Raw genomic sequence first — 25,153 nt, 5'->3', positions numbered from 1 at the left:
TTTCACTGAACTTTTGATGAAATTGTTTCACTCTTTTTATTAGTATAAAATTGCTAGGAAAGTCTTCTGAAGAGAAGTTTTTTGTTTGTAGAGAGATGGGAAACGAACGACACCAAATATGAAGTCATTCCTCTATCTCTCATTTTAAAACCTGTTTTAAAGGTTGTAGCCACCAGGCGATTTAGTCAGGAAAACTGAAAAATCAACTGTTACTCCTAACTAAAGCAGGACGTTAAAACTCTTCTACCAGCGACAGGGTTGGAAAAATTCCTCTTGCTCTTCTTATCTGTGATATACGGTACAAGGGTTGGCCCTGGTTTGGTCCACCTGCCAGCGGAGTTTAAAGTTTCCGAGGCTAAGAGGAACACAATGACTTGGATCAAACAGCCTAAATGGGAAGAAGGACATTTTTCCTGCATTAAGGAAGCCGTTAAACTCCTGCTAAGCTAACTAGCTCTTTTTTATGCGTCCATGCACAAGACTGAACTCCTCTTTCACTGACCAGAGATTATTTCTGACAATCCAGGATATCCCGAAAGCTTGGAGACATATGGCTGGAAAATGAAACGACCCAGGACATCGTTTCTGGCTGCATCATTATTTTGTGTCGCGTAGTACCAGATGGGCAGTCAGTGAGCGGCGCAGGGATGTGAACGGACGGTTTTATAATGTGAAAATTTTCCCTTGGTAAAGCTAAAACAGGTTTCATTTCCCTCTCTTTTCTTTCACTACTTGCTTTATTCCCCCTCTCTCTGCAATATCAGTGAACTCAACTTTGCAGTGAGGTGGCCAAAAAGAAAGAGAATGAGGCGATCTTGGTCATCTTAGTGTCGGAGGAGTCGCAGCGACCAAGGAACTGCAGCTGCAACCCCCCGCGTCCTGTGTGGATTTCAGGGCTGACACCGCGAGGGCGGCTATGGAAAGGATGGTACACCGGAGCCGCGGAGGATAGAGACCCTGGGGCCCGGAGAGGTCTGCTGATCTCGCAGCAGCCTTCGAGGCCGAGGCTGCCTCTCATCTGCTGCGTTTTATTACCATTATCGCCGTTCCCGAAAAGTCATGGAAGACAACCCGCTGCCAGACCTCAGAGACATCGAGCTGAAGCTGGGGCGCAAAGTACCCGAGAGCCTAGTGCGCTCGCTCCGTGGGGAGGAGCCGGTTCCCAGGGAAAGGGACAGGGACCCCTGCGGGGGGAGCGGTGGTGGCGGCGGCGGCGGCGGCTGCAGTAGCAGCAGCAGCTGCTGCAGCTTCCCTCCCTCCTTGTCGTCCTCCTCTTCGTCCTCCCCAACCTCTGGCTCCCCACGAGGTAGCCACTCTAGCGCCCTGGAGAGGCTAGAAACCAAGCTTCACCTCCTCAGGCAAGAGATGGTGAGTGTGGTGCGCCAGCCGCGGTGGCTGGGACCTGGGCTGGGCCAAAAGATGGGGGGATCTAAGAATGGGGCTGGGAGATAGGAGGGCAGGAGCTGCAGAGCGGAGCGCTGGGCGCGTGGGAAATGCTGGGAGGAGGAACGCGCAGGGGGCGCTCATCCGAAGGCAGCTGCTGCGAGACTTGTTTATCACGGACTTTGCTCGGTCATGGCTTGCAAAGACAGCACAGTCGGCTGGCTCCAATGTGTTTACTTTCGGACAGCGCCGACTCACTGCGCCGGGCTCTATGTAGCTGCCAGCCCGTAGCCTCTTAGGCACCAGCCCGTTGAGAGTTTGCAGTTACTGCACCCTTCTAAGGCCTGCTGTGTGCTGTTAACTCTTTGGGTAGGTTCAAAAGGTGGCTCAGCCCAATGCACTTACTGCAAAAATACTTCCTGGTTTGCCGGGAGGTGGCGTGGCAGGGTCCTTGCAGCCCTCCCTCCTAGCTCACCCTTCCACCAGTACCGCTCCGCCCTCCTGCCCTCCCTTCTTGGTGCAGCAGCCGCAGCTGTTCCAAGGCCACTGTTGAGCAGATTCTCCACAGCTGGTTCTGAAAAACAATGGCCCACTCGTCCTTGATGTACTTATGAATAGCTTTTTTCACTGTTTTGATCTCTGCGAGCAGGTGATCCCCAGGTCCAGGGATCTGCTAAAGACCATCTCCCACCCTTCTCCCTCAAGTCTCAATCTGCAGTTGTTTTCCCTGCTGTTTGCAAACGTTTGCCTGAGCATAGGACAATGAAACAAGTACAAGGTCTAAGAATACTCATTCTGGATGTATTTAGACTAAGACACTATTTACTTGTCATGAGCTCTTGGGCACGTCACTTCACTTCTGTAGACCTCCGTGAATTTGATGAGCTGGTTAGAGAAAATGATCCCTCCCTAAGTCCTTTGCAGAATCTGACCACAAAGCAACAGCATTTTCTACCAGCTTGGAGATGAGGGAAGTTGCAACAGTGGGCCTCAAAAAGAGAGGATAATTTCATTAAATTAGCTTCACAGTTGTTTTGATTTGCTTCAAAGTAGGCTAGGAGATTTCTGTCACGCCGAAAGGATGCTGGAAATGATTTCTATCATTCTGTCATTTAGTTATTATAGAGTTCTGTCATTTAGTGATTATTAGTTTTTAGGTTGGACAAAAATTTAAGGAAAACCCTTAGGTACATAATGGAGAAGTTGGAAAGTGGAAGGCATCTTGATGAATTTGCAAAATAGATGAAAAGATAAAATGGGAAAGAAGACAGACCAACAGGTCAGGGGATGCCTGATACCATATCACAAAGATCAGACATACGTGTGGAGACAAACAGGTAAAATTATTTTCCACAGGAAAATTCCTTGTACAAGGTATTAAGAATGTTGCTGACTCTGCAAATTAAGGACAATATGAGGGATGAAGATATCAAGGAGATGAGGACATTTTATTCCTAACCATGTCTTCTGTAATTTTGCCCATGGAATGTTAATATATTCACTTAATCTAATAAATAAATCTTGTTGAAACATATTTTCTTAGTAGCTCACTGATAGCACATCAAAGACAATACTGTCGTTTTGCTGGACACTCAGACACAATTTAGAGTATTTATGTATAACTTGAAAACAGTAACATTTCCAAAAACCGATGAACCCCACCCTGTCCCAAGGAATGATTGGTATGTATGTGAAGATCATTTTCTGACAAAAATAATTACGTTCCACTTAGGATGCACAACCATGCTGTCCTGTAGAGAAATTACAAGTTTTGTGAGAATTTTTAAACTGATGACATTTATTTCCATGATAACATAAGAGTATACATTTTACCTTCTATGTGATGAATCACAATTAGTCTTTTTTTATAGGTTGGTGGAAAAGTAATTGCTGTTTTGCCATTGGTTTTAATGGCAACCACAGCTACTTTTGCACTAACCTAATATATAAAGACTTTATGAGACACAATTTCTGAAACTGGGATTCATGATGAGAGTCTCTAAGATCCCTGATAATTTGTCACGTTTGTTGTTGTTTTTTGGAGAATATTTCGTCACTACTCAAATGATGGTTCTCTGGTTTAGTGGAAGCTTCATAGGCTTTGGAGTCAGATAAGCCAGGGTTTCAGGCAAGTCTAAAGCAAGTCAGGATATCAATAAGACCTAATAGGATGTCAGGGCTGCCAGTCTATGTATTTATCTTCCCTGGCAAAAAGGCTGGGCCCACTCTCTGTGGTCCTCATTCTAGTCATGGCTTTTTCACTCACTAGTGTGTGGCATTGAACAAGTTATATAACCACTCTGAGACTCAGCTTTCTTGTTAACATAGGAATGAAAGCATCTCCATTAAAGCATTTTAAGAATTCAGTGAAATAATGTAAGAAAAACAACGATTACATAGGCATTCAAAAACAGTAAGGATGCTGGCAGTAATAAGCATTACGTCAATGACATGGGTTCTGTTGATCTTACAAAAGCAGCCCTAGATGTTCAATGTGGCTTTGGGACAGATGAAGGGCTAGATATTTTCTCCACCAGACTGACTCTATCATGGCGTCTCCCATGTCATTAGATACTCTCTGTAGAGACGATGTTTCCAAACTAACAAATAAAATATGTGTAGGCTTCCCTAGCTTCAATTCAACTGGAAATCTTGATTTTTATTTTAGATTTAATATTTATTAAACACATGCTATGTGCTAAGCATGCTGCTGATTGAAGTAGCATGTATTAAAGAATTGTGGAGCCTAATGTCAAGATAGCCTAGGAAATCTGAGGAACTTAAACTAGTACAGTAGCCCACCTTATCGATGGGAGATATGTTCCAAGACCTCCAATGGATGCTTCAAACTGTGGATAGTACCAAAACCTATATAAAGACTGTTTAGTCCTATAAAGACATACCTATTACACAATTTAATTTATAAACCAGTCACAGTAAGAGATTAATAATAACTACGAATAAAACAGAACAAAACAGTATATTGTTATGTGAATTTCTCTCTCTCTCTCTTTCTCTCTCTCAAAATACTATAATATTTTCAGACTGCAGTTGACTTTAGGTAACTAAAACCATTAAAGCAAAGCCATAGATTAGGGTGTACTACTGTATTTGGTTACTTTAGTGAGACTTTTCTATGGGTAAGCCACTGTGATAGTTAAACATTTTATATGTATTTTCCCGTTGGAACCTATAATCTTTTAACTAAATGTAATTGTCACCACAATTTTATAAAGCATTGAGGTTTATTGAGCTAATGCTCAAGATAGTAAGGGGAGGAGCCAGAATGAGGTCAGAACCTGAGATTTTAACCATGCCTATGCTGTCACTTCTTACACTTTAGAATACCTCCATGCTCAAGTGGACACCCAGGAAAAAATGAATATTTCTGTTCTTCTTCCAGAATTTCAAAACATTAAACATGTTAAACTGTATTTTTGTTTACCATTAGCCTTCCCAGGAGGAACAAGCACTAATCAGTCTCTGGCTTAGGATTTGGATGAACATATTCAAAAGCCCTCTGCTTCCCAGCAATCACAATCATACCCTTTCCTTTTGGCCACTATCACCAAGATCTCCGGTAGCACTTCTTCTCAGTCCAGAAGAACTGCCATGAGCAGTTCCAGGTTCTCCTGACATGACCAGTTCAAGTTTTAGAGCTCTGTAATATTCATGATGTAGGAGTGTCAAGAGCTTTTCATTGGTAGTATTTTAGTTCCGCAAGAGATTCTGTTCATGATAAAACTTAGACCTTAGGTAACTCACTGGAAAGAACTAGAAACTTGGAATCCTGACACCATCTTGTGTTCATTTAAGCAGTACTTTCAAACTGCTGTTCTTCCAACAGGAACTCAGTTATCCTCTTCTTCTCAAATGATATCAATTGCACAGAACTGTGTGGTGACTTCCCAGGTGTGTGGTTGAAAACACATCCATCTGAATTGTGCTCATGTAAACTGTACTCATAGAATTCACAAGGAAAAAAATCAAGGTTATATTTTCAAGCGTATATTTCAAAGGTCTCAATGTTAGACCTCTAAATTAAACCTGAATTATTCATTTTCTTACAAAGGGGCTAAACACTGTGGTGGATGTTGAGATATAACTAGGATAGTATTATTTCATTTTACAGATACAGTAACTATGGCTTACAGAGATTAATTAACTATGATTCCCAGCCCGTCATTCAAACAAGATCCACTGTTAGCCTGGCTATCTGCTTGATCCAAAGTGATCCTAAATTGTACTGTATCAATGCACTATGAAATGTGCCCATTTACTGTGAATGAACATTCTTATAATAATTTCATCACATATCTACCAATGGATCTTTTGGCATTCCCTTAACAATATTGTTTCTTTCTTAAAAAAAAAATGTTTCTCGTAAAATTTCCAATAATACAGTAATAAATTGTATAAATAAAAAGAAAAGTTCACTTAATCTTACTCCTCCCCATTTTACTCTGTCCTCCAGAGGAAATGCTGCTGACATTTTGTTTGTTTGTTTAATCCATGAGCTCAGCCATTTATCATTTCTTTGTGTTACAAACATTTCAATTATACTTTTAGTTATTATTATTATTATCATTTGAGATGGAGTTTCCCTCTTGTTGCCCAGGCTGGAGTGCAATGGTACGATCTCAGCTCACTGCAACTGCTGCCTCCTGGGTTCAAGTGATTCTCCTGCCTCAGCCTCCCGAGTAGCTGGGATTAAAGGCATGTGCCACCATGCCCGACTAATTTTGTATTTTTAGTAGAGACAGGTTTTCTCCATGTTGGTCAGGCTGGTCTGGAACTCCTGACCTCAGGTGATCCGCCCCCCTCGACCTCCCAAAGTGCTGGGATTACAGGCACAAGCCACCGTGCCAGGCCCCTTTTAGTTATTTTTAAATGTACAATAAATTATTGTTGACTGTAGTCACCCTGTTGTACTATCAAACATTAGATCTTATTCATTGTATCTAATTATATTAATATATCCATTAACCATTCCACTTCCCCCAGCTCACTACTCCTTCCCAGCCTCTAGTAACCATCATTCTACTCCCTAGCTCTTTGAGTTCAAATGTTTTCATTTTGAGCTCCCACAAATAAGTGAGAACATGCCAAGTCTGTCTTTCTGTGCCTGACTTATTTCACTTGACATGAAATCCAGTTCCATTCATGTTGATGAAATGACAGGTTCTCATTCTTTTTTTGTGACTGATTAGTGCTCTATTGTGCGTACATACAACATTTTCTTTATCCATTTGTCTGTTGATGGACACAGGTTGCTTGTAAATCTTAGCTATTGTGAATAGTGCTGCAATGGACATAGGAGTGAATATATCTATTTGATATATTGCTTTCCTTTCTCTTGAACATATACCTAGTAGTGGGATTGCTGGATTAAGTATTAGTTCTGTTTTTATTTTTTTGAGGAATCTCCAAACTCTTCTCCACAGTGGCTATGCTAATTTACATTCCCACCAACAGTGTACAAGGGTTCCCTTTTGTTCATATCTTCACCGTCATTAATTATTATTCGTGGTTTGGATAAAAGTCATTTTAACTGGGGTGATATAGTATCTCATTGTAGTTTTGATTTGCATTTCTCCGGTGATCAGTGATGTTGAGCACTTTTGAATATACCTGTTTGTCATTTGGATGTCTTTTGAGAAATGTCTATTCAGATCTTTTGTCCATTTATTAATAAGATTATTAGACATTTTTCCTACTGAGTTGTTTGAGCTCCTTATATATTCTGGCAATTAATTCCTTGTCAGATGGGTAGTTTGCAGATATTTTCTCCCATTTTGTGGATTGTCTCTCCACACTGTTGATTGTTTCCTTTGCTGTGCAGAAGTTTTTAACTTGATGTGACCCAGTTTTTCCATTTTTGCTTTGGTTGCCTATGCTTATGGGATATTCCTCAAGAAGTCCTTGTCCAGAGCAATGTTATAGGGAGTTTCCCTAATGTCTTCTCTCAGTGCTTTTATGTTTTTGATATAAGTCTTTGATTAGATTTTGTATATGGCAAGAGATAAGGGTCTAGTTTCATTCTTCTGCATATGGATATGTAGTTTTGCCAGTACCATTTACTGAAGAGACTATCTTTTCTCCAATGTATGTGCTTGGCGTCTTTGTGAAAAATGAGTTCACTGTAGGTGTGTGAATTTGTTTATCAGTTCTCCATTTCGTTCCATTGCCAATGTGTCTGTTTTTATGCCAGTATCATGGTGTTTTGGTTACTATAACTCTGTAGTATAATTTGAAGTCAGGTATTTCTCCAGTTTTGTTCTTTTTGCTTGGGATGACTTTGGCTATTCAGGTTCTTTTTTGATTATAAATTTTAGGATTTTTTTCTATTTCTGTGAAGAATGTTATTGGTATTTTGATAAGGATTGCATTGAATATGGAGACTGTTTTGAGTAGTATGAACATGTAAAAAATGTCTATCTTCCAATCCATGAACATGGAATATCTTTTCATCTTTTTGTGTCTTATTCAATTTCTTGCATCAATATTTTATAGTATTTGTTGTAGAGATCTTTCATGTCTTTAGTTAAATCCTAGGTATTTAATTTTATTTGCAGTTATTTTAAATGGGATTACTTTCTTGATTGCTTTTTCAGATTGTTTGCTGGTGGCATATAGAAATGCTACTGATTTTTATGTTAATTTTTTATCCTACAACCTTACTCAACTTATCAGTTCTAATAATTTCTTAGTGGAGTCTTTAGGTTTTTCCATATATAAGATCATATTATTTGAAAGTAAGAATAATTTGACTTTTTTCTTTCCAATCTGGTTTCCCTTTATTTCTTTTTCTTGTCTAATTGCTCTGTCTAGGACTTCCAGTACTATGCTGATAAACAGTGATGAAAGTGGGCATCCTCATTATTTCCAGACTTTAGAGGAAAGGTTTTCAGTTTTTCCTCATTCAGTATGATACGAGCTGTAGGTCTGTCTTATATGTCTTTTATTGTGTAGTGGTACATTCTTTCTATACCCAGTTTTTTGAGGGTTTTTATCATAAAGAGATACCAAATTTTGTCAAATGTTTTTCCAGTATCAACTGAAATTATCATATGGTTTATTCCTTCATTCTGTTGATATGATGTATCATATTGGGTGAATTTGCATATGTTGAACAGTCCTTGCATCCCTGGGATAAATTCCACTTAGCCATGATGAATGATTATCTTAATGTGTTGCTGAATTAGGTTCACTACTATTTTGTTGTGGATTTTTGCATCAATGTTTTTCAGTGATATTGGCCTATACTTTCTTTTTTTTGATATGTCTTTGTTTGATTTTGATATCAGGGTAATACTGGCCTCATAGAATGAGTTTAGAAGTATTCTCTCCTCTGTTTTTTGGAATAGTTTGAGTAGGATTATTCTTTTTAAAATGTTTGGTAAAATTCAGCAGTGAAGCCATGAGGTCCTGGGCTTTTTTAAAAAAATAATTTTGCATGCTTCATTCTTTTTTATTATTTTATTTTGTCTCCCCTCACTGTATATTTTCAATTAGCATGTCTTCAGGCTCACTAATTCTTTATTCTGCTTGATCAATTCTGCTGTTAAGAGACTCAGATGCGTTTTTCAGTATGTCAATTCAATTGTTTAGCTCCAGAATTTCAACTTGATTTTTAAAAATTATTTCAATCTCACTTACATTTCATTTTACATTTTCATTATCCTATTTATTGGATAGGATTCTGAATTCTTTTTTTGTGTGGTTATATTTTTATCTTTTTTTTTTATTATTATACTTTAAGTTCTAGGGTATATGTGCACAACGTGCAGGTTTGTTACATATGTATATTTGTGCCATGTTGGTGTGCTGCACCTATCAACTCGTCAGCACCCATCAACTCGTCATTTACATCAGGTATAACTCCCAATGCCATCCCTCCCCGCTCCACCCTCCCCATAATAGGCCCCGGTGTGTGATGTTCCCCTTCCCGAGTCCAAGTGATCTCATTGTTCATTTCCCACCTATGAGTGAGAACATGCGGTGTTTGGTTTTCTGTTCTTGTGATAGTTTGCTGAGAATGATGGTTTCCAGCTGCATCCATGTCCCTACAAACGATACAAACTCATCGTTCTCTCTGTTATCTTGATTTGTTTAGTTTTCGAAACCAGCTATATTGAGTTATCTGTCTGAAAGGTCACAGATCTCTGTCACTCTGGGATTGGTTACTGGTGTCCTTATTTAGTTCATCTGATGAGGTCGTGTTTTCCTAAATGATCTTGATGCTTGTGAGTGTTCATCAATGTCTAGGCATTGACAAGTGAGGTATTTATTGTAGTCTTCATAGTCTGGGCTTGCTTGTACCTGTCCTTCTTGGGAAGGCTTTAAAGAAGTACATAAAGAAAATTGAGTGTTCAGATCTAAGTATTTGCCTATTGCAGCCATATCTGCATTAGGGGGAACCCAAGCCCACTAATAATATGACTCTTGCAGACTAACAGAGGTAGCACTTTGGTGGTTTGGGGTACTACATGAGATAATTCCCTGGATTACCAAGTAGAGACACTTGTTCTCTTACTTTACCCCAAATGAAGAAGTTTCTCTCTGTGTTGAGCTTCCTAGAGTTGGGGGAGGGGTGACACAAGTACCTCTGTGGCCACCACTACTGCGACTGTGCTGAGTCAGACCTGAAGCCACCACAGTACTTGGTCTCACCCAAGGCCTGTGACAACTATTGCCTGGTCACCACTGATGTTTATTTAAGGCCCAAGGGCTCTTTAGTCAGCAGGTGGTGAATCATTCTAAACGTGTGTTTTTCCCTTCAAGGTGGTGAGTTCCCTTCTGGCCCAGGGAGGGTGTAGAAATGCTGTCCAGGAGCAAGGGTCTGGAGTCGGGAACTTTAGGAATCTAGAATCTACTTGGTACTTTATTTTACTGTGGCTGAGCTGATAACCAAATTCTGAGACAAAGTCTTTTTTACTCTCCTCTCTTACTTCCTCAAGCAAGAGTTTCTCCTCATGGCCACCATTGCCCTAGGCCCATGGCAAGTACTGCCTGGCTACCACTCATGTTTACTCAAGGCCCAAAGGCTCTTATTCAGCTTATGGCAAATCTTGCCAGGCCTGGTTATCTCCCTTAAGGACAGTGGGTTCCCTTCTGGCCCAGGGTGTGTCTAGAAACGTCTGTTGTCCGGGAGCTAGGGCCTGGCATGGGGGCTTCAGTACTCTGCTTCGTGTTTTATTTTACTATGGCTGAGCTAGTATTTAAGTTACAAGACAAAGTCCTCTTTACTGTATCCTCTTTTCAAACAGAAGGTGTCTCTGCCAAAACTGCGAGCTGCACTGTCTGGGGCTGGGGGAGGTGGTGACACAAGCACTCCCTTGGCTGCCCCAGCTGATGTCTCACTAGGTCCTGTACACCCTAAGTCTACTGGCTCTGAGCCCAGCACAGCACCAGAACTTGCCTGGGAACTTTACTTCTTGAAAGGCCTAGGTTACCTTTCACGTTTATTTATGACCCCAGAGCACTTTGGCCTGCAGTGTTGATGCTAGCCGGAACTCAAATTCTGACTGCTGGCATAGAAAATTCCCCTCTAGGTACGTCCAGTCTGAATGCTTCTAGTGTGGGAGCTAGCTAAATTCTGCCCTGTATGACTTTGCACTGTGACAGTTAGCACTGAGTTCCAATGCAAAGTCCCATAATCACTGTATTCTCCCTCCCTCAAGCACACAGATATTCTCTCTCTGCAGTGCTGCACTGCTAGGAGATGGGGGAGAGGCTGTGTAAGCAATACAAGAGTCTTTTCTACCCTCTTCAGTGCCTTCTTCCTTGATATGATGTTAAAACTGGGTACTGTGATCTCTGATCGTTCACCTGATACTTGGTTCCTATGAAGGTACTTTATTGTTTAGATAGTTGTTCAATCTGATGTTTCTCTGGGGGTGACAATTGCTGGAGGGTTCTATTCAGCCATCTTGCATCTTGCTCCGCCTGTCTCAGATCTTTTTTCATGTCTTTGCCTGCATATATTTGCATTTTATATACAGACTTAATGTTGGTATATTTGGATATCATTTTTCTTATTTTACATAATATTTTTATATTACCTGGTGTTTATTAGGTGACTACAATATGACACATAGTATTTCAAACACTTTTCAAGTATTAGGTCATTTCATTCTCATGCCTCACCCACTTATGAGGTAGACACTATGGAGTGTTAGATAATGTAAACAAATTACTGACAGAGCTTAAGAAATTCTTATCTAGTCAGATTTTATATTATTCTGTCACTTCTCCTATACAAACCCAAACTAGTTACTAATTATATAGAAAAGGTAATTACTTCATTTTTTATAAGTGATTATTCAAACATTTAATAGTTGTTTTCTAAAGCAGATTCTGTTTACAGAGATCTGACTTAATCAGAACACTGCATTCTTCAACATAAAAAAAATTAAAAGCCTTCAAACTGGACCGTACTTAAATTATATATCATTTTTTAATGTAATTCAGTGATTCTTTTTCTGGTAATAATATTAATGAACCCTCTAAAAATTGGACTAAATGGCTAATATGTATATATATAATATATATATGTGTGTGTGTGTGTGTATAAAACCTTGAGCCTTAAGTCTTTATGGCTCAAAATCATCTTAGATTTACTCATGATAAAAATCTTCTTAGATTTGCTCATCTGGGATGCTCATGATAACAAAACAGATTCTGTTCTTAGAGATCAGACATCATCAGAATATTTGATTCCTCAACTAAAGACATAACATTTCTCAAATAGGCTCTTATGAGAGAGTGATGTGTAAACTAGAACTATAATATATAACTAACTAATGTCACCTCTCTTTGCTGACCACACCATGGAAAGTTAAACGACTGGGAAAGCATAGAATCAGGGTAAGAATGAGGTAAGAATTTACTTGTCTACTGTTACAATTAGACCCATCATTTCATTTGGCAGTTTCAGATATTTCTCTATTTTTGGTGAGCAGAATAAAATTGCTATGTTTATGCCCACCTTAGTAATTTCATAAAAAGGTTTTAACACAAGCATCTGTAACAGTGAACTATTACAGCTTATTATTAAAATGATACATACCATTACTAAAACAGGCAAAGAGTACAAAAATATTTAAAGTAGAAGATAAAAGTTCTTCACATTCCTCTTTCCAATTCCCATTCCCTAGAGATGACTCTATGATGTCTTGTGTACTTCCTGGAAATGTTCTAAATGCATACAACCATATCTAGTTTTATCTATAACTTAGCTGTAATTGTAGACATATAATTTTGTATGTTTAATTTTTAAAATTGAGATTCTGAGAAGTTCATGATGCAGCCATTTTTCTAGGTTCAGCAAATACTCTGCTATTGATTTTATGCGCGCGCGCGCGCGCGCACACACACACACACACACACACACACGGCTTCAAAGCACAACTTAAAATGCCGTGACTTTGACTATATTGTTGGCAAAAGACACAATTCAGAGAGAGTTAGTCTATTAGTATAAAAAATTGCAGCTGATGAGGCAAAGAGACAGAATCAGTAATCTCTAGAAACAGACAAAAGCGTCACAGGACCATAGCATGGAAAGAAACTTTAGAGGTTATCCAGACAAATTCTCCACTGTCATCCTAGCCAGTTGATCATCAACTTTTGGTTGAACTTCTTCAGCAATGAGCACTTCTCTGGCTCCCAAGGCACACCATTTCATTTTCAGATACTTCTATTCAGTATATTTGTTAATTGGCATTCCAGTTGTTCCTCAAAAGACAATTCCATAATCATTCACCATGGGACAAAAAATGCTTCAGCATGTGTGCCTCAAAGTCATAGGTTCATAATTCACGATGGAAACTTTGTTGGGTATTAAAAACATAGAAAGCTCAGCCAGGCGTAGTGGCTCACGCCTGTAATCCCAGCACTCTGGGGGTTGAGGCAGGTAGGTCACTAGAAGTGAGGAATTCGAGACCAGCCTGGCCAACATGGTGAAACCCCATCTCTACTAAAAATACAAAAATTAGCTGGGTGTGGTGGCGGGCGACTGTAATCCAAGCTACTCAGGAGGCTGAAGCAGGAGAATCACATGAACCCAGGAGGCAGAGGCTGCAGTGACCCAACATGGTGCCAATGCTTTCCAGCTTTGGTGACAGAGCAAAACTAAGAAAAGAAAGAAAGAGAGAGAGAGAGAAAGAGAGAGAGAGAGAGAGAGAAAGAGAGAGAGAAAGAGAGAAAGAAAGAGAGGGAGAGAGGGAGGGAGGGTGGGAGGAGGAAGGAGGAAGGAAGGAGGGAGGGAGGGAGGGAGGGAGGGTGGGAGGAGGAAGGAGGAAGGAGGAAGGAAGGAGGGAAGGAGGGAAGGAAGGGAGGAGGAAGGAAGGAGGGAAGCAAGGAAGAAGGAAGGAAGGAAGGAAGGAAAGAGAGAAAGAAAGAAAAGCTCAATGTGTTTCTTATAGGTTTGTATGTATATGACTAAAATAAAAGACTTTCATGCGTTTGTTGCAAAATGAGAAAAGAATGACAATACCTTGCATTGGCAAGGATGGAGAAAAACAAGCACTCTTCTGCACTACTGCTAGAAGTATACGTTGAAAAGCACCTTTAAAGGTAAACTGACACTATATTTTTAAAAAATAAAAATAAAAAATATACTCCTTAATTTGGCAATTCTGGTGCCAGTAACAATGTAGAAATTTATCCTACAGAAATGATAATGAATTGGTACAAAAATGTAGTTAGTGTATACATTTGGTATAATGTATAATTAAGAAAACTGGAATGACCTAAATGGCCAATAATGGCAAATATGTTATTTATGTGAATATGATAGAAATTTTTGTAGCTATTAAAATTATGTTGTAAAAATTATTTATGGAACAGAGAGAATGGTTATGGATGTATAAAGCATAGAAAAAAAAGCTCAAATGAAATACCCTGTAATGTTAACAGTGATATCATAGAATGATAAGGTTAGGGTTATAGGTTACTTTCTTTTTCTTAAGCTCCTTTATTTTGTCCAGCTTCTCTACACTAAGTACATATTATGCTTAGGTAAGAAAAACTATTTTGAGGTCAGTTCAAGACCAGCCTGGGCAACAAAGTGAGACCCTATATCTATAATTTTTTTTTAAATTAGCGGGGTGCAGTGGCATTTGCCTTACTCCCAGCTTCTCAGGAGGCAGAGGCAGGAGGATCTCTGGAGCCAGGGAGCCAAGATCACAGTGAGCCATGATTGCACCATTGCATTCCAGGCTGGATGACAGCAGAATGAGGGTGAGATCCTGCCTTCCCCATCCACTCCCCCCCAAAAAAAGAAAAGAAAAATTATTGATAGATAAATAGATAAAATAAAAATTAAAAAGTGGGGCTGTGGAATAAGGTAGAGTATAATTCAAGGAATCACAGCTCTGTATTTTTCTTTTTCTTTCTTTTTTTTTTTTTTTTTGAGATGGAGTCTCGCTCTGTCGCCCAGGCTGGAGTGCAGTGGCTGGATCTCAGCTCACTGCAAGCTCCGCCTCCCGGGTTTACGCCATTCTCCTGCCTCAGCCTCCCGAGTAGCTGGGACGACAGGCGCCGGGCCAGCTCTGTGTTGTTCTAGCAATGTGATTTTAAGCACTTAATTTAAATAATGAGATGATATATGTAAAGTAGCTGAGATTCTGTCTGCTAAATAGTAACTACTTATTAAGCATTAGTGTTTTTGCTCTTCCCATTTGATTAGTGGTTTATCTCTTTGGCTCAGGAAAAGATGAGACTAGATTTTTTCTACCCTCTTTCTTCCTTTTATCTTATTTCATAGAAGGGTGAATGACAATATACAAATAACTTGTTTTCCTGAACATGCTACATCGGAGTCCCTAAATTTGGTATTGAGTGCCCCTGCACAGATGCAGCACCTGGAGTGATTAGTGCCCAAGTAAGAATTGGCCATTTAAGGTTTGGAGTGTCCTCTCTCTATAGAATCAGGTGAATTAATAACTAACTGGCTCTTTATGATTTTAGTCATATTGGCTAATGCTATATGGACAGGTCTATCGGAAGGCAAGGGAGTTGACAACTACTTTAAGAAATATTTACAAACCATTCTACAGTTTCTTCATAGGGCATATAGGAGCCTGACGCTTCTTACCAGAAATAGGTGAATAAAATAGGACTCAGATAGATGTTCATATAGATTTTTAGAAAAAAACAGTAGTCCTTTCCCAGACAGCGGAAAAGATTACAAATAAATTAGGACTACAGATAAAGCCCTTTTTAGGATTATGCAGGAACCATGGACAAGAATCTGAGACCATACTTTAGTCTTATACAATTTTTTAATGGGTGATAAAATTGTATTGCAAATAAATAATAATACATGAGAAGCCACCAAGTGGCTTAATTTTATCACTTAGATTTGTGATTTTAGTTACATTGTAAAACTTAATGACATATGATAAAGTAAATTTTATGCATTGACAAAAATCTTTCTGTGGTTAAGTCATGTTATTTTAAAAAAAATATTTATAAGTCTCTGGGGCTAAAGATTTCCAAAGAGTGAAAGTCTGTGGACAAAATTCTCTACACATGACTTCATCTATCATTTTCCTATTGTGCCAAATTTTAGGCTCTCTCTCTTATCTTGGTTAATAATATTGCTCACTATCTTTTTCTCCTGCACCATAATCACCTTAGGGCAGAACTGTGACTAATCAATGCTTGTATGTCCTTAATGCCTGGCCAGTTATTTAGGGACTACACATTTATTTAATTTCTGAATTAAAGTATTCCTTAATTCTGCTTCTAATTTTTGTGTTTGGACTACACTAGCAACATTTGCTTTTTCTGTAGTGGATCATAGAAATTCAGTGCCTCCTCTGCATCTCACCAGCTAAACTCAGTCATCTGGAACTTACGTTCCTGGTTACAGAAAGACTAAAATATCTTTCCCCTGTCTATTACTGTAACGATTCACTAAAAAGAAAAAAGACAGTAAAGAAAGAAAAGAAAAGAAAAAAGAAGAGATAAAAGAAAAGAAAAGAATTTACTGCCTGCTTTGAAACGCTGCAGGAGAATTTCTCATTGGTTGCAGGACCTGCTCTTTCCTCAGATATTGTCACTCTCAGGAACCGTTGTTCTCAGAGCTGCTAGCAGACTATAGAAATGAAAGGTAGTGGCCAGGCGCGGTGGCTCAAGCCTGTAATCCCAGCACTTTGGGAGGCCGAGACGGGCGGATCACAAGGTCAGGAGATCGAGACCATCCTGGCTAACACGGCGAAACCCCGTCTCTACTAAAAACACAAAAAATTAGCCGGGTGAGGTGGCGGCGCCTGTGGTCTCAGCTACTCGGGAGGCTGAGGCAGGAGAACGGAGTGAACCCGGGAGGTGGAGCTTGCAGTGAGCTGAGATCTGGCCACTGCACTCCAGCCTGGGCGACAGAGCAAGACTCCGTCTCAAAAAAAAAAAAAAAAAAAAAGAAATGAAAGGTAGTATTTTTTTTTCATCCCTATGTCCACAAAGAATATGCACATGTTAGTTTTTGGCATCTTCTTTTACTATTCTAAATGAGGTTTTGAAGTTTTAGGATCAGAAGAACTTACAACAGCAACAACAAAACATTATTTGTAGCATTGTACATTACACATATTGACAAACAGTAAAGTCTGTGTGGTTTTAACTGAAAATAAATAGACATTTAATTTGGTAGCCTGATTTATTACCTAAGTAGCATTAATCACTAGGGCATTAATTCCCTGACCATCTTTGGCACAGCCCTCAGTATAGACTTGGCAACTTTTGATTGAAATGTGACTTGGGCACATTGTACCTGCGGTGTTTGAAGCAGTTATTAGCAAGCTTATAGTGAGCATCACATCAGTAGTGTTCACATAGGTAAGATGGATAAATGGAATGAGGAAGATTAGGTTTCTTGAGTGTTCATTATAAGATTCTAGAATTAGAATGAATTTTAAGGAATCAACCTGTTTTTCTCTTTGTGATTTGAAAACAGATCCAAAATACGAAAAATGGCTACCACATATTCTAGTGTTGCAACCAAACCAGCAGCTGTGTGGGTTTCCCCCTAGAATTTTTTGTCTCTACATGAACTTTTTAAATACCCATTTTCCCAAAGGCATCCGTTTTACCACCTTGCAAGAAGCTACAGTACATACAATATTGCTGGTTTAATCTCAGTATTTTTTATTTATATCATCCAGAGGAGGATTTCCTACTAAGTGGCAGGCATTTTAAATTTTTTGTTTTGAAATAATTCCAGATTTTATGTAAAAACTGCAAAAGAGTACCAAAAATCACGATGTATCCCTTACCCAGATTCCCCCAAATGTAAACACTTTACATTTCCCCTTCTCATTCTCCCCCTCCCTCCTCTCTCCTCTTTCTCTCCTGCCCTCCTCCCTTCTTTTTATGCACACAGACACACAGACACACACACACACACACGTTTTCTTAAACATTTTTCAACTTTCTTAAGAGTTTTGCACATGATATCACTCTTCCTCAAAATACTTCAGTGAGCATTCTCCTTCTCCAAAAGAACAGTTGTGGGGTATAAATGTCCTTCTTCCATCCTGTGTACACTGTTGTCACACAATTAATGAAACAATTAATGACTTACGTCACTTTTTTTCTGCTGACTTCAGACCCGTCCTGGGAATATTTTTCAACAGAGCTCTGCAAGTGTCATCTCCTATAAATCAGAAACATACCTGAGGCCAGCATTCACTTAGATAGTACAAGTGGGTCTGCCTGAAGCATAGGAGGGTTGATTAGAAGAACATGCCCTTAATTTCTCACCTTTTTATTATTGGCTTAATGCCAGAAATTCAGTTCTTACAAAGTCATCTTTTCAACCAGAGCTTCTGATCCATATGAAAATATGAAATAGTAGCTGGGAGGTTTGGGACCATACGTCGTATTTAGTAAGTATATTTTGAATGTTAGACAAAGTAACACAACAATTGCCTTGCAAAAGCTGTATGGAAGCAAGAATTCTGAGAATCACTTTTGTTAGAAGAGGAAAATGAGAATGAAAGACACAGGAAAAAGAAATAATTTCTTAGCACTTTTGTCTAAAAAAAAAAAGATTTCTCCTGTGAGACTTTATTTTGCATTGCACATATTTTGCATAGTGTACAAAGCACTTTGATGTGTGCCATCTTCTTTCCTCAGTCCTGAAGTTATGAGGGTACAATGATTAAATAATGAATGTAACATTTGCAGCATACATTTAAATACAACATTTGCAGCATATATTTGCTAGGATAGAGTATTTGTCCAATAAATGTGTCTATTAATAATGGCCTTCTCCCTGATGTTACAGTTGCTTGGTCAAGGAAGTAAAGAATCAAACTATGCTATCACTATTACCATAAACTACATTGGATTTAATTTTTTAAAACTCATACAAACTCTTTTTGGGTATTATATTTAGTAGTGAAATCCACATATTAAATTGACTGTTGAAAAATATCCACTTGTTATTTCTTGAATCTGGCTATGATTCGTGTTTTTCAGGAATCCTGACCCTGACAACCCTGAGAAATGAAACAGAATTTTACCATTTATATTTGTGCTTCTTTTTAAATTTGCTTTTGTGTTTGCTTTGTAATATAGTACTAGTTCCAATTATTCCTTATTTGGAAGTTTCTAAAAATTAGTTTGAAGATGCCAGTATAATTATGCGAGAAGAAACTTAGAATAACTAAGAGATTTATGGTCTTCTCTCTATATGTGTTTTTGTCCATGGGGAAAAATGAACTAGAATATGACAAGGACTATTTTGGTAGTCACTGGGCTCATGCTGATTAACCCATATTGCATGTTACCTTAGTAGGGGTCAAACTTATAAGGATTTAGAAGTAGATCTTGAAATTTCCCCTACTCTGTCTCATCCCCCTCCCTCCAATTATCATCCTTCAGTAGCCTGAGAAATTATAAAATAAAGTTACCATTCCATCTTACCAATATGCATTCTGCTTCAGGGTAATCTTACACCACAGGGAAATGAAATCTAGATTTTTCTATACCAATATGTTTAATATAAAACAACTATTTTCTTAGATATCTGTCTGTTTTGATATGATTTTGGTTATCACTTAATGAAGTTGATACTTATCAGTGTACTTCTATTTGTTGTCCATGACTTAACCTTATAGAATTAGACTGATGCATGTCCTGTCTTTCCTAGCAAAAAATGCTAGGCATTTTTTGGACTTGTTTGGTTACTCAACAGCCGTGTTATTTTTTTTTATTGCCCTCCTTTCCAACAATGTCACATTTTACATATACAAGTGGGATTATAAGAGACTAATTTTGTAAAAGGTGGAAAACATATTCAGTGAAGCAACTGACTATTTCCACTCGAAGTTGAAATCTTAATGGGAATTCATACATGATATGTTCAAAAATTTTGAGAAGATCTTAATGAACATTGTGCATTACGCTAAAGACAGTGAAAAGCTGCTTCAAACGGTATCCCATCTAGTCATAGTACAAAGAAATCTCTTTAGTGAATGATAGCTTTACTTAGTACCAAAGATGGAAAACCACCATGCTTTGAAGAGTGGTGCCTGCACAAAATGGAACTGCTCAAACATTTTGATTTAATTAATAAATAAAATGAGCTCAAAATATGGTCATTAGTAGTCAATAAATAAATAACAAGGCTTAATTCAAAAAATGGATGCCGCTTTCTGTGTTAGAGGCTTTTAAATAATTATAGCACAAACTTGTTATTGGCATTAATAAACAAGTCTGTTGAAGTGATTATTGTTAGAGTCAAAACCATTAACCATTAATTAAGCCTCCTAGGAGCAATATCAAATGTCCACATTGTTGAGTTTAAAATGGAGATACAGAGACTGAGTGATTCACAGTGGACAAAAACAAAGGCAGCTTTCCCACTTCCTAAACTGGTTGTTCTGGGTGCTATGCAGCAGCCAATATAAATAGAGAAAATGTATTTCCATGTATACTTTAATTCCAAAAGTCCAAACATCATTACTGAGAATGCTCAGTAATTTCATAACATTAAATGTTGGGTCATTTTTGTTTGCTTTCGGTCTTAAGACAAATGGATTCTATTTGGATTTCACCCAATTCTGTTACTTTTTTTTTTAACATCATTAAGTTGATTTTGTGTCAACAAGATCAAATAACTTGAAAACCGTACCCTCTACATGTAAATTCCCCAATGTCCTTTTGTAAACAAAACTTGGAACTACTCAAGTGTATTAACTCTTCTGAGAACAAATAAAATAAGTTAAGTATATGCTGAGAATGTCAGATCGGTTCATACACTTGGAAATGAATCTAACAAGAATCATTTGCCATCTCTGTGACCTTACACATGAAATTACTTTTGCCTCAGCCAAAAATCTTGTTTGCTACAATTAAACACCGATGATGCAAATCTATAGTAAATATACACATTTCCAAATCCTCACTCCTTGTTGAGCAATTGAGACAGATGGAAACTCAGCTGCACACCATTTAGCTACGTAAATGTCCACACTTTGGATATTACTCCCCATCTCTGCTTCCAGAAGTGTTTGTGTGATAGGCATGAAGTAACTAAAGATATATTTTTAGACATCAGCTATATTCCATTCTTGTGATAAGCCCCAGCAGTAATACAGATGATGTGGAAGATATGTATTTCAGGTTACTTACTTATCAATCAGTTAAGTAAAGTATGAGGTTGCTACTAAAGGAATTTAACCTCCATGGTATGGAAAACTCTTGTTTAATCTCAGAGGTCCCATGGTCTGTAAAAACAAATGATTTTGATATGAAATAAATTATAACCTAGTCATTTAATGCTATGCTGGGGAAGCTGGTCAACTGCTTCTCAATTTACAACCTAAGCCCCATCTCAGTTTCTCAGACTTGCCCTATGCACTTTTGCCCCTTAACATTTGTAGATGATGTTGCTTTTGCCTGGGTCTTTCTTCCTGTCCCACTCCTATTTCCTATACTTCTTGTAGTTAACTTTAACTTGTTATCTTTCAGGTCACACCACTGATTACTGTATATATCTTACTAGACTATCAGTTCTTTCATGGCTAGAACCAAGTCCAGTTCATTCCATCTTTAAAGTTTAGCTGAGTGTAAGAGGTCAGTATTGGAGGAACAAATTCATAATGTATTAATAATAAATTAATTAATGATCCAGAAATTTCTTTCTTTGAGAAATTCCTTCTAGAAAAATCTTCCTTCAAGGAAGTGATTAGAGAAATAGGATAGCTGTAGGTGGTGGTAATAAGGTAGTGATAAGCATGGACTGTCTAGGAAACCACAGTGAGATTGAGACAGTTGTGATGGTTATGTTGGAGTTAATAAAAACAAGATTGAAAAGGTAAAATAAGCCTAATTAATAAAGAGTACTGAATGCCAAGCTAAGAAGTTTGAATATGGTTTGAAAGGCAACATGACCACTTGTAGTTGTTATGTTAGGGAAGTGATACAATGAAAGTTGTCTTGTATTTTTGCACACTTACTCTATTTTTTTCTTACAGTTCTCTTCTTGAGATCCAAATAGTCTCCATGTGTTTTCTGTATTATGGGATCATTAAGGGATGCTGTGCTTTTGGAATAGTCACAAACAAGAAAGCACACTGTTGATTACTGAGGAATGAAAATATGCAGTAAAATTAAAAATGACAAAAATATTTTTGGAACAAGAATAGAAAGAAAGTGAAAAGATTATACTAGTATAAGATAAATAAATATTTTTAAAAGTTTGTTTTCTTCCTATCAGATACAGTTCAACAATTACACAGATTTTTATGATTTCATAGTGTCCTCTCAATAAATTAATCATGGATGCTTGTGACCTTTGTAACTATGTTGAAGTTTTCTAAACAAATATTTAAATGTTTTAATCATCCAAAAAACATTTATCTATGATTTCCCATTTATATAATTCTGTATGTTCATGATGGTTTCATTTTATAATTAAAGATCTTTTCTATTGAAATGTAATGTACACTCCTGATAAATATTTTAGTACATAAAACATAAAGAAGAGTGACAAAAACACCATTGAGTTATCCAGAGGCCATTTTTGTTGCCATTTTTAAAATTTTATTGAAGTGTTTATCTTCTGTAATTTTCTGCATTGTTGAAATTATAATTTATAACTTGTATCTTTTTTAGTGCCTCCTTCTTTGCTTGACATTGTGTTATAAACCCTTTCCTGTGTTATTTTTCTAAACTTCATTTGTATTTCCTGGAAAATATTCTATTTTATGTGCATTTCTCTAATACTGGATATTTAACTTGTTTTTTATGCTTTTGTTGTGATGTGCTTTTCCACATTTCAGGTTATTTCTGTAATAATTTATAAGCTGTGGGAATATACCTCGTTCCTTTTATGATATAATTTTGCAATTCTTGATTTATTTTTCTTTTGTCAACTGAATAGTCTAGTAGTTTTTTAAAAAGAGTGCATAATGCTGTATTTACTGAGCTCTCACATAGGGGTGAGGAAGCAGGTTAAGCATGTGAACTTCAGAGCCAAGTAAATCTAGGCCTGAATCCCAGCCCCTTCACTTTCTAGTTGTATGACTTTAGTAAGTTACTTGAGTAACTTGCTTGAGTAAGTTATCTTCAAATTGCAGTTTGAAGATAATCATTTCTACCATTTAAGGTTTGAGTAAGATTAGGTGGGGTGGGTGGAAGTATTTAAAGTATCTGTCATTGTACCTGGCACTTGTGCTTTATTAAAGGCTAGAAGTTATTGTTTATGCTATTATTATTATCATTGGGGTTCTTTTTTGTCACTGTGAAAGTCAACATGGGTTAAAAATTTCTGCATGGGATTATCAAACAAAAACAATAAGATAAACATCATACATATTATCAACAGCCAAAACCCCCACTGCCTCTGAAATGCATTGCTACCAGGACTCTTTCTATTTATGTGATCCACCAAGAGCTTTACTTATGGAAACTATACTTATTTCCTAGAATGCAATACATCACCACCCACTGCTCCTTATCCTACTTCCTGAGCAGGAAACTCTGATAACTACAAAACCAGCCTAGAAAGACACTACTGCTGTGATTGAAGAGTGACAATAGGAATCACACTGCGATTACTTTATAAAAGCAGCACATACAAAACGTTAGGAGGTACCAATGCCAAGTTTTATCTAGCTAAAAAATTATATTTCTGAATCAGATGATAGACACTGGGGAAGAAAAAAAAAGACCTTTTTACAACTTTGGGTGTGGGATAGGTATTATAAAATATGGACTGTATTTTTTAACCTGCATCCGCCAGGATTTTCATTATTAGTAGAAAAGTATCTCAAATTCTAGTAATAGTTTGAGCAAAAGTTTGAGCTTTTATTATTGTAACTTTGTTTTTTTATCTGTATTAAAACCTAGGAAAAGATTTTGGATTTTATTTTAACTTCAGAAAGTTCTCTAAGGATTTTATGTAAGAATTACATATTTGCTTTAATAGAGAAATATCAAATAAACCCAACAGTTTTTTAACAAATTCATATCCAAGGGAAAACATATAATTTGACATTATCTTTGCTAATTATAGGGCAAACAGTTATGTCCAATAAAATCCAGCTATTACTTAGTTTCACATGTATTTGAATATAAATTCTTTTTGTTTGTTTTCTTTTTTATCTTCTGAGTTTATGAATTATATTTATGGAACCAACTTCAAATAGATAATGAAATATTCCCTAAAAATGAACAGTAATTTAGGTGCTAGTTCATGGGGCAAGCATTTGATCTTAAGATATCTCAGCAGGGTTTTATGGGTATTGAATCAAAGTTTTAACATAAGCATCATTTTTATTTCTAGTTTACAATAAAAGCATGTATAATTTAATATAAAATTGTAACTGCTTCATAGGTAAAATTTTAGGTGTAATATTAGGATAGGGCAGCATCTGAGCACGAATAATAAAACTTGATATTATAAAGCTGGGCATCTGGACATGTCCCGATGAATTCATCATCTCGTCTGCTTCAATAATTCTGGCCACCAGCAGACATATTTTGCCAGTGAGTATTGTACAATCCTACCTATAGTTGGTAGAATCCTTTTTTATGAATATTTCTACCTGGCTGTAGACAACACTATGACATGAAACATACTAGCAAACTACAAGTTATGTATTTTAATAGGACATTTTAAAACTGAAGGACAATTAGGAGTCAATTAAGTCTGCATTGCCTAAATTGTTTCCTTCTCCATTCTTTTCACCTTTTGTAGTAAGAACTGAGAAAAGTAAACCAAGCTATTCCCAGTAGCTTTTCTTAAATGTGGTGACCCATCTGTTGCCATATGCTAGGCATCTGCTTTTATCACCCTCATTTGTGGTCCTTCAAAGCTAGAAGTGATGAATTAACATCAAACTTATGCTAATTTGTGGTAAGAGAGAACAGCTTTTTGTAAACTATTTAATCTGGCCATAGTCATTATCAGATATAAGGAATACAGGAAAATAAGAATAGAAATCAGAAATACTTTTGTGAATTAGTACATGAATTTTAGGTAATTGTAGCACCTTCATGGTTATATTTCTGTATCAGCAAAATGTGCACGTGACCCTTGCTTGCAAATATTTGTTGATTTTACATCCAAGTGACTATGATATCAAATATAATAGGATAGAATCATTTATGAATGCTCATGCAGGTCAGTGCCTGTTTAACTTCAGTTGCAGAATTGCTTCTTTCTTGAAAAAGATTATTCTTTTTTTAAATCCAGTCCTAAACTGTCATTAGAAAATGTTCACAGAATATGAAAGGCCAATACTACACTGAA

General features: G+C 37.4%; 1 protein-coding gene across 1 annotated transcript in view; it reads left to right on the top strand.

Moving 5' to 3' along the window:
* The first annotated feature begins 344 nt into the window (after positions 1–344).
* LURAP1L (leucine rich adaptor protein 1 like) overlaps positions 345–25,153 on the top strand; it is a 47,432-nt gene continuing 22,623 nt past the window's right edge. Inside the window, exon 1 of the mRNA XM_050759635.1 lies at positions 345–1,368. Coding sequence (XP_050615592.1) covers positions 1,060–1,368 — 309 coding nt within the window. The 5' untranslated portion in view covers positions 345–1,059. The remainder of the gene's footprint in view (positions 1,369–25,153) is intronic.

The sequence above is a fragment of the Macaca thibetana genome, chromosome 15 (genome assembly GCF_024542745.1).
Source record: "Macaca thibetana thibetana isolate TM-01 chromosome 15, ASM2454274v1, whole genome shotgun sequence".
NCBI lineage: Eukaryota > Metazoa > Chordata > Mammalia > Primates > Cercopithecidae > Macaca > Macaca thibetana.
The sequence above is the reverse complement of the archived record's forward strand: the minus strand, read 5'-3'. Positions and strand labels throughout refer to the sequence as shown.